This window comes from Lethenteron reissneri, chromosome 32, assembly GCF_015708825.2.
Source record: "Lethenteron reissneri isolate LAM-NWPU_2019-01 chromosome 32, ASM1570882v1, whole genome shotgun sequence".
Classification (NCBI taxonomy): domain Eukaryota; kingdom Metazoa; phylum Chordata; class Hyperoartia; order Petromyzontiformes; family Petromyzontidae; genus Lethenteron; species Lethenteron reissneri.
The window spans coordinates 13,167,995-13,182,414 of record NC_083810.1 but is presented as its reverse complement, the minus strand read 5'-3'; the positions used below and the strand labels follow the sequence as shown (position 1 = coordinate 13,182,414).

Here is a 14,420-nt window from a genome sequence, read left to right as displayed (position 1 = left end):
CTCGTTTTCCCACTGACTTCAATCTACTGGACACATCTATGAAAAAAGAGCTTCATAGCTCATTGGATTTCTTCAGGATACTAAAACATTTTCATCTAAGAATAAAAATAAATGAATATGAAAACGGAACAACACAAAGCACCGAACCCACGAGGAGGCGAGCGAACCACGTGCAGCGCTGCTGGGACATGCGACAGAGACCCCCCTCCCTGTACTGTTCGTGCACTCTTTCATTTTCCTACCCCCCCTTCCCCCATAAAATATTTTAATGTCAAGATTCCAAAAATTCCATTATTGCGAAATGAACGTAACGTATGTCGAAGTTCGCTCATCCCACAATTTAAAAGTTTACGTTGCGTAGAGAAATTCGTGCCATTGAGTTGCCGTCATAGCGAGGGATGACAACATTTTAGGCACGTGTCATTGTGGTTACAGTGCCGCACTCACAAACGCCGGCTGGGGTTGAAAGTCAACCAATCGCCTCCATGGGACGGTAACGTAAATAGACCTTTGCAGGAAGTTCACAGGGGCAGTTCTGCAAAGGTCATGTTCCCGCCATGGGAATGTGGAATGCTCCCCACCGGCTCAGCGGAACCCGTGCAGTGAGGCGTGAGAGCGAGCGCGTGTTGTGTTCAGAAAGTGCGCGCGTAGCGGTGATGACGCGGCGGGTTTCGGGAAACCACCGAAAGCGAAATCCCTCCTCGCCCCACCCCTCTCCTCCTCGCCCCCCACCTCCAGCACCACAGTCACAACGAACAGCAGCAGCGGCACGTTTCGGAAACCCGAAAGGGAGGGCTGGCGGCTGGGAGGAGCCCACACCGCAGGTGCGGATTGGACTCAGTGGGAGAGGCTCTGCGTGGATTCCCCAGCCCCGGGGCTCTGCGCTTGGAGGGGGAGGCGCGTGCGCGACTTTATAAGGAGGGCAGCGCGCAACGGCAGGGACACAAGCAGCCTCTCCTTCTTCGTCTCCTTCTTCTTCTCTTGCGAGACGAGTCACGTGGAACAGGTGAGATACCCGCGGTCGCTGCGCTCTCTGCCGATGCTGCCTCTTGCGTAGAGCGGAGCCCGGCTGCGTGCAGTGCAACAACAACAACAACAGGTTGTGGGTTGTGCGTTGGTGAAGTATGGTCAAATAACCCCCACGACCGCCGAGGATTGGAGAACTCCTCATCCAGCAGTGGGTTTAACAAAATAGCTGTAGGTGTTTATGTTAGATTAAGTTTTGCAACAATAGGCTACATCTGTTTCTAACTTTGCCACACGAGGTTTCTCGACAAATACGAACGTAGCCAATTGTGACGAATTAACAAAGTGCCGTTTCGTCTGCTCGTGGTTGTAATTGCGAGGCTGCGTTTTCACCAAGATCGTGCTGCGTTTCTCAGCACCGCCTACAGATCCTCTCGCCTTCACCGCTCCACGACGATGGACTGCTCCGAGACCATCGGCGACCGCAATGTCCCCTGCACCCTGCAGAGAGGAGAGAGCCCCAAGGATGACCGGCGCTACATCATGTACCACGGCACCGACGCGCAGGGGGCACGCGGCATCGTCGCGCAGGGCTTCAGGCGGTCCGAGCGCGGCATGCTGGGGCCCGGCGTCTACGTGAGCCGCGACATCGAGAAGGCGAGGCGGTATCCGATTGGGAAGCCCGAGAACGTCAAAGTGATTCTGAAGCTCAGGGTGAACGTGGGGCGCGTGAAGAAAATCGACGGCCAGGACCACCCCCTGCGTCTCACCTGGCACGACGAGGGCTACGACACCGCCTGGGTGCCGCGGGGCTGCGGGATGGTGACCAGCGAGCTGGAGGAGGACTGCGTCTGGGATCCGGAGAGGATCACGGTCGTTGGCGTCGAGGAGGCGCCCAGCAGCGAAATGAAGACGATGTTGCTCGCGATGATGAAGAACCCTAACGACGTGAGTGGCACGCACGCACGCAGGCACTCAGGCACGCAGGCACGCAGGCACGCAGGTACGCAGGCATGCAGGCAGGCAGGCACGCAGGCACGCAGGCCCACCAGCAGTGGTGTAGCTGCACCAGGTGCAACCACACAATACCACTGACCTACCGGATACACTTCTTATATCTGTACCAGGCAACTTTGTGAAGTTGACAATATTTTTGCCAATGGCTGAAGGCCGACGGCAACATCGCAACAATATTTGCGTGCATGCAGATGTGTGGACACGTACAGGCTGTGAATGAAACTGTGCTGTTAGACTGTACATCAAACAGACCGCAACGTAGATGGCAGATGCAAGCTGAAACGTGACTTGTTTTTTTACGTTAAATGGTCATTTACATATTTCTACACGATACATCTTGGTGAAAACATTACAGTGCAATCTGAATGTTTTAATATTTGTTTTCTTTTAACTGTATTCTCATGGGGTCGTCAAAAAGCTGCCAAGCATAAGCCCCACGTGCCGAGTTAAAAAAGTTGCCAACGCATTGTAATGTACACCACTTTAAGTGGATAGCTGTAGACTATTCACGTGCGTGTCACCCTTCGTTGAAAATAAATGCCGTGCACTCTCCCGTCCCCCCCGCTCCCCAACGCAGGCCGTGCAGATCGTCGTGAAGGACCTGGAGGGGAAGTCCCTGAGGCTGATGGTGAAGCTGTCCGAGTCGGTGCTGGCGCTGAAAGTCAGGATCCAGAGCAAGTGGAAGGTGTCGCCCGCTCAGCAGCGCCTCGCTTACGGGGGCGCCGCGCTGCAGGACGCCACCACCCTCGCCAAGTGCGGCTTGAAGCAGAATGCCACCGTCAACCTGCTTCGCGTGGACCACGTAAGCAGAGCCGCTTGCCACGCACTCGGAATCGCCAACGCGACCTCTGGGCCGGTGTGATAAAATGCAGAAACAAATTTAGAAAAGTGACGTCGTTAATTCATTTCTGTTTCAGCTAGCCTTGCACTCGGGTTGGGCTTAGGAACATTTTCTTTACCGAGGGCCAAAATTGACTTTCAAAGGCCTTTTGCAGGCCACAGATAAACACAGTTCAGTTACAACTCAAGGCACCCCGTGCTGTAACAGAAGTGACCGAGAACACTGAAACTAGAAAGAGGTTGCACACAATCCCCGTTGGTGCCCACGTAATGCAGCTCGCACGCAGTCGGGTTCGCTGTGCGTATTGAAGTGCCACGTTGTTGCATTACATTTCAAAGCATTGATAGTACGGCCTGACAATGGCTTCATCTATTGATTTAAAGCTTTCGTGAATGCAAGGTTTCATCTTCTCGGTTCTTTCGGTAAAGTCACGTGACTTTACCGAAAGAACCAAGAAGATAGACCGTAACATTCATTGTGGAGCCAGCCAGCCAACAGCACATATGCCACCATTCACTTGGTGGCAATTGTAAATTAACAACAGCCTGTATGCCTGCAATTAAAACTCAGCGCATAGCTTGAGACCCTTAGTGTTCTATTTAAGACCGGAAACAGGTGGATTGTTTCACTATTTTGGAAAATCGCCCGATGATGCTGGATGTAATTACCATTGAAACGTCGCACTCAAGTTGTAAATGTTGTTGATTTACTCTCCAACACACCGGTGGGTTGAAGTAGTAACTAATTTGCGTTTTGTTTACGTGACAAATGCCATACTATTTGGCTGTGTTGGGTGGTGGAGGGTTACGACCCATTTGGCTTATGCGATCTCACCCAAAACCTTTATTATGAATAATATTGGTCCTAAAAGCTTACGTGTTCAACTAGCCGAAGTGAAGATGGCATTTGTAACGCGATGGCATTTTTGTAACTTTTCATTTCATTTTCCACGCAGGTCGTTGACGTCTTCGTGAAGACGCTCGCGAACAAAACGTTGACGATAGAGGTGAAGCTCTCCGACTCGGTGCTCTCACTGAAGCAGAAGGTCCAGCAGAAGGCGCGCATACCGGTAGAGCAGCAGATCCTCACCTTCAGCAGCCGCACCCTGGAGGACGATCAGAAGCTGGAGTGGTACGGGATTCAGCAACACTCCACCATCACCATGCAGGGCCGCCTGCGGGGAGGGTAGTCACGTTCCCCACGCACGCGCCACCTGAAGAATTGACGGACACAATTCATGAGCGGTCTTCTGTCCAGTTGGCCATGGTCAGGGTGGACCTGCAGCCACTGCCTTCTACAAAATCTCCGCTTGTGGGTGGTCATCACCGCCAGATGTACGATGTTGACAAAAAAAACTGTTCATCCTATCGTGGCTGCACTCGTACATATATTTAATTTCCATAAATATTCATGGGACTTTTACAAATCTTCATCCAAATAGTTAAGCCCGTGATGGTTATTTTCGGATCTCGGACCAATGATGTGTGTTTGAGTTTACTTGTTGGATGTGTCAACACACACGAGGACCCACGCGAACTTCATGTCTAAGAAGAGAGTATGCAAACGGTTAAAATTGCATACATACCATTCCATGTTAGTTTTGTATTTGTCTGTATATAGTAAGAGTCAAACGAAAATTGTATGCGTCTGTCTGAATGTGGTTGTTGATTAAACATAGAAAATATGACCCACACTACCCACGCCATTGCTCAAGTGCCTGTTTACCGATTTGAAATGTTTATTGTCTCGTTGTTTTGAGCTGATTGCCAATACTTGTTGATTACGATGGAAGGTTTCGTTTTTTGTTTTTTAATTTCAACACGCGGTGTCATGAGCACAGTATTCTTAAAAGTTTTAATTCCTGGAATAATTTTATGAAGTGATATATTTACTGGTAAAAATGAAACATTTAGTCCTGTTATTTTAAGTTCGCACCTTTGATTTTATCATCTGTAACGTGACATTTTATTATAAACGCACTTTTGATATGTCAGCTGATGGATCCGTTTGTTATATTGCTCACTGTATAATGCATCAATTAATAAATTGTATTTGTCAAGCTTCATAACTTGGTTCATGTTGTCTCATTATCTGAGTACTGTCCTACAGTATGGGTGCCTTTTAGGAGTTTAAATCATTTGTACATGGCATAGATCTGACCACTATAGATTCAAAATAATCACATCCATTATTGTTATATAAATAATCCAGATTCACACTCCTACAGATTCTATAGATTCACATCAACGTAGATTTATATTAGAATATTCACATTTGTTTAGCATTTAATACCTCAGCATCTCACAGCACCTTACATCACATTTATTATAAATGCACTTTTTACGTGTCAGCTGACTAAAGCAAACAATTCTGGGTTGTATTGTTGCCCGTTTTATTTTCTTTGTTCCCGTTACCGGTTGCAAAATAAAGACTGCGAATCTGATGGAGCCATCCGTGCCATTGCTTAGTCCACCACACACAGCAGGGCATGCAGGGGGAGGCCGCCTCACGCCACCGAGAGGAGTTGTGGCCAACGGCGCCACCGGGGTGCCGGGACGCTCATTGCCGCCAGCGCTCTCCCCAGCACGGAGAGGCCGCTGCCGCAGGGCCGGAATCAGAATATTTATTTATTACTTGGAGAAATCCGACGAGCTATGAAGCTCTTTTTCACAGATGTCCTGTAGGGGCTTGTTCAGAACGTGACGACAACAAAACAAAAACACGACAGGAGTGCAGAATACGGGACATGTAAAACAAATCACCAAGTACTCATTGGTTATTTCGATAAAGTCACGTGTGTAGAAATAAAATATAAATTACATTTTATTTAAAAAAAACACATTTTATTTTTATTTGTATTCTACATACGTGACTTTACCGAAAGAACCAATGAGTATTGTTATTCCTGCAGTCACGAAAGCTTCAATCCTAGATTAAATCACTAAGTATATACAAATAAAAGTAGAATATATTTTTGATATTACCAGGTAAAGCCCCCTAAGCTATTAACTTGTTTTTCAGACTCGACCTGGCCACGATTAATAGCTCAAAGAGGCTCATCGTGTGGACATTTACAGCAGCAAAATCATCTAAATACTCTAACGGCAACTTTGTAAAGGTGTGGAGGCCACACGCAGGGCCCCTACTGTGCTGCATTTTAGACGGCCGGCGCTCCGCTCGTTGTAGTGAGCGTCGCTCCTCTGCTCTCCGTTGTTGCTGGAGGGCGACTGCCTCCAACTGCCCAGTAGCAGCGGCGTCCTTCACGAGCCTCCTCCACAGAGGCCGATCTTGACACCGCTGGTACCAGTCGTCGGCAAGTCCACTCAGCTCCACATCCTCCCATACCGCACCACTCCATCTCTTCTCTAACCTGTACCGCGCCCGTTGAGCCCCCTCGATGTGGCCAAACAAAAGCTGCTTGGGCATGCGGTGGTATGTGGGCTACATCACCCAGGCAATGCAGCCTTGCCTGCCGGAGGAGTTCACTGTGTCCAGATCTTTCAAGGATTTGTGAGCTCCTCACACAATCCAGGCTGGTCAAACCCAGGATGGATCGCAGGCATGCCAGCCTGAATGTTTCAAACATAGAAAATGGAGGGCATGACTGTGGTCGAGAAGACCCAAGTTTCTTGCGGAGCGACTTTTTTGTTTGGCTATTTGTGCTTGTGCACTGCTGCCAATACAGTATCGCCAAATAATGTTTACCTATGGTTGGTGTTGGCTGTTTTTAGCGATTTGATCAACACACCACATGCATCTCCAAGTTGGAACCACAATTGTACCATTAGTCAACATGATACGTGGAGATAGCATTGCCAATGGTGGTTTATTTCTTATTGGGGAATCCATCGATATACAGAACAGATGCGTCCATGAAAAGTTATCCGTAAAGCGAAATTCCGTTTATCGAACCCCGTTTTCCCACTGACTTCAATCTACTGGACACATCTATAAAAAAATAACTTCATATTTCATTGGATTTCCCCAGGATAAATAAACATTCTGATCTAAGAATAAACAAAAATTAAGTAAGATTTATTTCAAACAGAAATGAAAATGAACACGGAACAACACAAAGCACCGAACCCACGAGGAGGCGAGCGAACCACGTGCAGCGCTGCTGGGACACGCAACAGAGACCCCACCCCCCCAACTGTGTATGCGAGAGGCCGACCGAAACTGAATTTCTGGTTTCGTCCGAAAACGAAATCAGACCGAAAGTTAAAAATTGACTTTCGGCCGAAGCCAAAAAGTTTGCCGAAAGAGGCCATTTGCCAACTTTCGGCGCCTAAAACCGAACCCGAATTTCGGTCGGCCTCTCGTGTGCACTCTTTCATTTTCCACCACCCCCCGACCCCCCCCCCCCCCATAAAATATTTTAATGTCAGGATTCCAAAAATTTCATTAATGCGAAATGAACGTAACGTATGTCGAAGTTCGTTCTTCCCACAATTTCTAAGTTTACGTTGCGTAGCAAAATTCGTGCCATTGAGTTGCCGTCATAGCGAGGGATGACAACATTTTAGGCACGTGTCATTGTGGTTACAGTGCCGCACTCACAAACGCCGGCTGGGGTTGAAATTCAACCAATCGTCTCCATGGGACGGTTACGTAAATAGACCTTTGCAGGAAGTTCACAGGGGCAGTTCTGCAAAGGTCATGTTCCCGCCATGGGAATGTCGAATGACCCCACCGGCTCAGCGGAACCCGTGCAGTGAGGCGTGACTCGTGAGAGCGAGCGCGTGTTGTGTTCAGAAAGTGCGCGCGTAGCGGTGATGACGCGGCGGGGTTTCGGGAAACCACCGAAAGCGAAATCCCTCCTCGCCCCCCCTCTCCTCCTCGCCCCCCACCTCCAGCACCACAGTCACAACGAACAGCAGCAGCGGCACGTTTCGGAAACCCGAAAGGGAGGGCTGGCGGCTGGGAGGAGCCCACACGGCGGTGCGGATTGGACTCAGTGGGAGAGGCTCTGCGTGGATTCCCCAGCCCCGGGGCTCTGCGCTTGGAGGGGGAGGCGCGTGCGCGACTTTAAAAGGAGGGCAGCGCGCAACGGCAGGGACACAAGCAGCCTCTCCTTCTTCGTCTCCTTCTTCTTCTCTTGCGAGACGAGTCACGTGGAACAGGTGAGATACCCGCGGTCGCTGCGCTCTCTGCCGATGCTGCCTCTTGCGTAGAGCGGAGCCCGGCTGCGTGCAGTGCAACAACAACAACAGGTTGTGCGTTGTGCGTTGGTGAAGTATGGTCAAATAACCCCCACGACCGCCGAGGATTGGAGAACTCCTCATGCAGCAGGGGGTTTAACAAAATAGCTGTAGGTGTTTATGTTAGATTAAGTTTCGCAACAATAGGCTCCATCTGTTTGTAACTTTGCCACACGAGGTTTCTCGACAAATACGAACGTAGCCAATGGTGACGAATTAACAAAGTGCCGTTTCGTCTGCTCGTGGTTTTAAACTGTGAGGCTGCGTTTTCACCAAGATCGTGCTGCGTTTCTCAGCACCGCCTACAGATCCTCTCGCCTTCACCGCTCCACGACGATGGACTGCTCCGAGACCATCGGCGACCGCAATGGCCCCTGCACCCTGCAGAGAGGAGAGAGCCCCAAGGATGACCGGCGCTACATCATGTACCACGGCACCGACGCGCAGGGGGCACACGGCATCCTCGCGCAGGGCTTCAGGCGGTCCGCACGCGGCATGCTGGGGCCCGGCGTCTACGTGAGCCGCGACATCGAGAAGGCGAGGCGGTATCCGATTGGGAAGCCCGAGAACGTCAAAGTGATTCTGAAGCTCAGGGTGAACGTGGGGCGCGTGAAGAAAATCGACGGCCAGGACCACCCCCTGCGTCTCACCTGGCACGACGAGGGCTACGACACCGCCTGGGTGCCGCGAGGCTGCGGGATGGTGACCAGCGAGCTGGAGGAGGACTGCGTCTGGGATCCGGAGAGGATCACGGTCGTTGGCGTCGAGGAGGCGCCCAGCAGCGAAATGAAGACGATGTTGCTCGCGATGATTAAGAACCCAAACGACGTGAGTTGCATGCACGCACGCAGGCACTCAGGCACGCAGGCACGCACGCAGATACGCACGCACGCAGGTACGCAGGCACGCAGGTACGCAGGTACGCACGCAGGCAGGCACGCAGGCACTCAGGCACGCAGGAACGCACGCACGCAGGTACGCACGCACGCAGGTACGCAGGCACGCAGGTACGCAGGTACGCACGCACTCAGGCACGCAGGCACGCAGGCACGCACTCAGGCACGCACTCAGGCACGCACGCAGGCAGGCACGCAGGCACGCAGGTACGCAGGCACGCACTCAGGCACGCACTCAGGCACGCACGCACGCAGGCACGCAGGTACGCAGGCACGCAGGCACGCACTCAGGCACGCACGCATGCAGGCGCACCAGCAGTGGTGTAGCTGCTCCAGGCGCAACCACACAATGCCACTGACCTACCGGGCAACTTTGTGAATTTGACATCGCAACAATATTTGCGTGCATGCAGATTTGTGGACACGTACAGGCTGTGAATGAAACTGTACTGTTATACTGTGCATCAAACAGAACGCAACGTAGATGGCAAATGCAAGCTGAAACGTGACTTGTTTTTTACGTTTAATGGTCATTTACATATTTCTACACGATACATCGTTGGTGAAAACATTACAGTGCGATCTGAATGTTTTAATATTTGTTTTCTTTTAACTGTATTATCATGGGGTAGTCAAAAAGCTGACAAGCCTGGGCCCCACGTGTCGAGTATAAAAAAAATCGCCAACGCATTGTAATGTAGAGCACTTTAAGTGGATCGCTGTAGACTATTCACGTGCGTGTCACCCTTCGTTGAAAATAAATGCCGTGCACTCTCCCGTCACCCCCGCTCCCCAACGCAGGCCGTACAGATCGTCGTGAAGGACCTGGAGGGGAAGCCCCTGAGGCTGATGGTGAAGCTGTCCGAGTCGGTGCTGGCGCTGAAAGTCAGGATCCAGAGCAAGTGGAAGGTGTCGCCCGCTCAGCAGCGCCTCGCTTACGGGGGCGCCGCGCTGCAGGACGCCACCACCCTCGCCAAGTGCGGTTTGAAGCAGAATGCCATCGTCAACCTGCTTCACGTGTACCACGTAAGCAGAGCCGCTTGCCACGCACTCGGAATCGCCAACGCGACCTCTGGGCCGGTGTGAGAAAATGCCAAAACAGATTAGAAAAGTGACGTCGTTAATTCCTTTCTGTTTCAGCTAGCCTTGCCCTCGGGTAGGGCTGAGGAACATTTTCCTTACCGAGGGCCGAATTTGACTTTCAAAGGCCTCTTGCAGGCCACAGGGATTCATCTACTTGGTTCTTTCGGTAAAGTCACGTGACTTTACCGAAAGAACCAAGAAGATGGACCGTAACATTCATTGTGGAGCCAGCCAGCCAACAGCACATATGCCACCGTTCACTTGGTGGCAATTGTAAATTAACAAAAGCCTGTATGCCTGCAATTAAAACTCAGCGCATAGCCTAAGACCCTAAGTGTTCTATTTAAGACCGGAAACAGGTAGATTGTTTCACTATTTTGGAAAATCGCCCGATGATGCTGGATGTAATTACCATTGAAACGTCGCACTCAAGTTGTAAATGTTGTTGATTTACTCTCCAACACACCGGTGGGTTGAAGTAGTAACTAATTGGCGTTTTGTTTACGTGACAAATGCCATTCTAATTGGCTGTGTTGGGTGGTGGAGGGTTACGACCCATTTGGCTTATGCGATCTCACCCAAAACCTTTATTATGAATAATATTGGTCCTAAAAGCTTACGTGTTCAACTAGCCGAAGTGAAGATGGCATTTGTAACGCGATGGCATTTTTGTAACTTTTCATTTCATTTTCCACGCAGGTCGTTGACGTCTTCGTGAAGACGCTCGCGAACAAAACGTTGACGATAGAGGTGAAGCTCTCCGACTCGGTGCTCTCACTGAAGCAGAAGGTCCAGCAGAAGGCGCGCATACCGGTAGAGCAGCAGATGCTCACCTTCAGCAGCCGCACCCTGGAGGACGATCAGAAGCTGGAGTGGTACGGGATTCAGCAATACTCCACCATCACCATGCAGGGCCGCCTGCGGGGAGGGTAGTCACGTGCCCCACGCACGCGCCACCTGAAGAATTGACGGACACAATTCATGAGCGGTCTTCTGTCCAGTTGGCCATTGTCAGGGTGGACCTGCAGCCACTGCCTTCTACAAAATCTCCGCTTGTGGGTGGTCATCACCGCCAGATGTACGATGTTGACAAAAAAAACTGTTCATCCTATCGTGGCTGCACTCGTACATATATTTAATTTCCATAAATATTCATGGAACTTTTACAAATCTTCATCCAAATAGTTAAGCCCGTGATGGTTATTTTCGGATCTCGGACCAATGATGTGTGTTTGAGTTTATTTGTTGGATGTGGCAACACACACGAGGACCCACGCGAACTTCATGTCTAAGAAGAGAGTATGCCAACGGTTGAAGTTGCATACATACCATTCCATGTTAGTTTTGTATTTGTTTGTATATAGTAAGAGTCAAACGAAAATTGTATGCGTCTGTCTGAATGTGGTTGTTGATTAAACATAGAAAATATGACCCACACTTCCCACGCCATTGCTCAAGTGCCTGTTTACCGATTTGAAATGTATATTGTCTCGTTGTTTTGAGCCGATTGCCAATACTTGTTGATTACGATGGAAGGTTTCCTTTTTTGTTTTTTAATGTCAGCGCGCGGTGTCATGAGCACAGTATTCTTAAAAGTTAAAATTCCTGGAATAATCTTATAAAGTGATGTATTTACCGGTAAAAATGAAACATTTAGTCCTGTTATTTTATAGTTCGCACCTTTGATTTTACCATCTGTAACATGACATTTTATTATAAATGCACTTTTGATATGTCAGCTGATGGATACTTTTGTTATATTGTTCACTGTATAATGCATCAATACATAAATTTGATTTGTCAAGCTTTATAACTTGGTTCATGTCTCATTATCTGAGTACTGTCCTGTAGTATGGGTGACTTTTTAGAGTTTAAATCATTTGTACATGGCATAGATCTGACCACTGTTATATATAAATAATCCAGATTCTATAGATTCACATTAACGTAGATTTATATTTGAATATTTGCATTTGTTTAGAATGTAATTACCTCAGCATCTCACAGCACCTTACATCACGTGACAATCATTCAACGGGGACCACCAGTGGCAGCTGCCCTTGTGTTTAAGGTGACTCAGAAATTGTCATCAAAGGGGGTATTAGTCTCTCAGTAGGGGGCAGTGTTTGCTACGTGCAATCAAAATTTAGTAATTTGCCGTTGATTAGAAGAAAGTAAAAATTGGACCATGATGCTGGCATACAATAGCCTACTTTTATCAAATGACATAATGAGCCTTTAGCATTCGCTGCGCGTGCTTTATGGTCGATGTTAACAAAGGGAGTCGGATGAGAATAAAATGCTTTGACAAAAGTTATACACCGTGACGTCACGAGATACCACGACGAGAGAGCTTTTTGGAGAGAGTTCGTGTAGTTTTGCGATTCCTCCTAACGCTGAAGGGGTGTGTAGAGACTCCAGTGGCAGCCGATGGTCCGTCGTGTGGGGTGCATGGCCACAATCGCACCACGTGCATTCACATCCACGACCATTGCGCTGCTGCCACCATGTGGCATGAAACCAGAGTTGCAGGTGCTGAGGACTGCTTCAGGCTGTACGGCCATGGCTGGGGGGTGGGGTGGAGATGTATATCCGTACTTCATAGTTTGGACCGGACTCATGAAAGTCGAGCAAAGGACCAGTCTCACGTTGCCCCGATATGCCCCACTGCCCAGGCCTACTGATGGTATCCATAGGCCTTGACCAGGTCAATAAAGCAAAGATGTAGATCCTGTTGGAATTCCCTACACCTCTGCTGTAGTAGACGGACAGAAAATATGGCATCTGTGCAGGACCGCCCACATTGGGGCTCCGCAAGCCTCTCATCAGTGAGCCTGGCAAGGCGATGTTGAATAATCCTTGCTCTCGGACCTTTCCCGGCACACTGAGGAGGGAGATGCCATGCACGGTGTACACACACACACACCCAGGTGACTACACTCGTTGAGACACGGAGACACAGACATGGAGAGAGACGAGGAACCATCCTTTTCCGTAAGTGAGCGGCCACGTGCCTAGCCACTGTACACCTACAGCATAACTCATTGTAAGTGTAACGTCGGAATGTGCCACGAAATTTGCTATAAATGCTCACCACAAACTGCAAATATAGTGGACTGCACATGGTTTAAGCAAAACCAAATATTTTACAAATGCATGCCTTAATAGCGTTTCCTTTCTTCTGGGAAATCGGTTTCAGTATATTCTACGCAATGTAACTTCCTCATGGCACATTAATCTACTGATTTCGATCACTTCGGTTCATTGTGGTTATTATAATTGCTGATGATTAGATTATTATAATTGTATAAAGGACATTGTTCTGCCTCACGGCAGGTGTTTTGCCTCACGGCAGATGTGGGGGTGTGAGAACACAGGAATTTCCCGTTTTTGATGCTGAGTTTGGTCACGTGACCGGGTAGTTCCGATTTGACAGCCTTTCAGCCACGAGGCCGGGGGTCCGCCATTACACAGAGTTCAAGATGGCGGCACACATCGCGTCCTAGTGACACCAGCTGTAATTGTACATTGTGGGACTTTAAGAAGCATTGTCTGTAAGTTCGTTTATGTTCTTGTAATACTGGAAATGCTGTTATAATGTTAGAATGACTGTTATAATGCTGTAAATGCCTTTATAATGCTGTTAAATTGTTATGATAAATATGAGGCCTAGTTAACAACGAAGCCTGCATCTTTCCTTATTGTGAATGTTACTTGTAATTTAATAAGTCGAGTCAAACTTGTACCCAAATAAATATATTGCAATCTTGAGAGCAAGGATGACGAAATATCTCATCCACAATTTAGTGTTATGTGTAGTGCTGTACATTTAGGGTGCAGTGTGATGATTACACGATGTGCCTTTATTTAACAAAGCATATTATCTTGTATAGCTATTTAGTACTAATGTAGGTGCCTGGTCTATACAGCATCTATTGTTGAGTTCAGGTTATCTAAGGCAATGTTATGATGATGTAGTGTTCATTCATTGTATTGATATTACCAAGTATTAACATATGCTGTATTTGTGCTGTTTTTCCATCAGTTTTACCTCGTTCAATTCAATAAATTATGTTTGGAGTCAGATGTTCACCCTCGCTCTGAGGGTTTATCGGATGCGAGGTTAACTACTTGGATAGCGGTGCAACGCAGCACACAGCGAGGCCGAGACATACATAGTTATTGCAACTACAGTCAGTTAACTATACATATTATTTAAACACCGTAAATTAGAATATGCTCTAAAGAACACTTTGGAGCAATGAAATTATCAATTAATTAAATCTCAACCATTGCATAAAAATAAATGTTTTTAATACCAATATACGAATGGCAGGCCAAATGTCACGCGTAGTTTGGAACTCTTTTCTACTTCATCAACATTCGTTGCTGGTTGGGTGACCGTTAAACAATGGA

General features: G+C 48.4%; 1 protein-coding gene across 1 annotated transcript; it reads left to right on the top strand.

Moving 5' to 3' along the window:
- The first annotated feature begins 883 nt into the window (after positions 1 to 883).
- LOC133350138 (uncharacterized) lies at positions 884 to 11,962 on the top strand. Its single transcript, XM_061564165.1, has 8 exons — positions 884 to 1,006; positions 1,383 to 1,914; positions 2,561 to 2,785; positions 3,780 to 4,012; positions 7,681 to 7,947; positions 8,322 to 8,853; positions 9,723 to 9,947; positions 10,704 to 11,962. Exons 2-8 carry the CDS (start codon positions 1,423 to 1,425, stop codon positions 10,935 to 10,937), a joined length of 2,208 nt encoding a protein of 735 aa, XP_061420149.1. The 5' UTR covers positions 884 to 1,006; positions 1,383 to 1,422; the 3' UTR covers positions 10,938 to 11,962.
- The last annotated feature ends 2,458 nt before the right edge of the window (positions 11,963 to 14,420 follow it).

Excerpts from the sequence above, each read along its gene's own strand:
- LOC133350138 (XM_061564165.1), top strand. The coding sequence starts at position 1,423 with ATGGACTGCTCCGAGACCATCGGCGACCGCAATGTCCCCTGCACCCTG. Across the intron at positions 1,915-2,560 it reads TGATGAAGAACCCTAACGAC|GCCGTGCAGATCGTCGTGAA; the intron begins GTGAGTGGCACG and ends TCCCCAACGCAG. Across the intron at positions 9,948-10,703 it reads ACCTGCTTCACGTGTACCAC|GTCGTTGACGTCTTCGTGAA; the intron begins GTAAGCAGAGCC and ends TTTTCCACGCAG.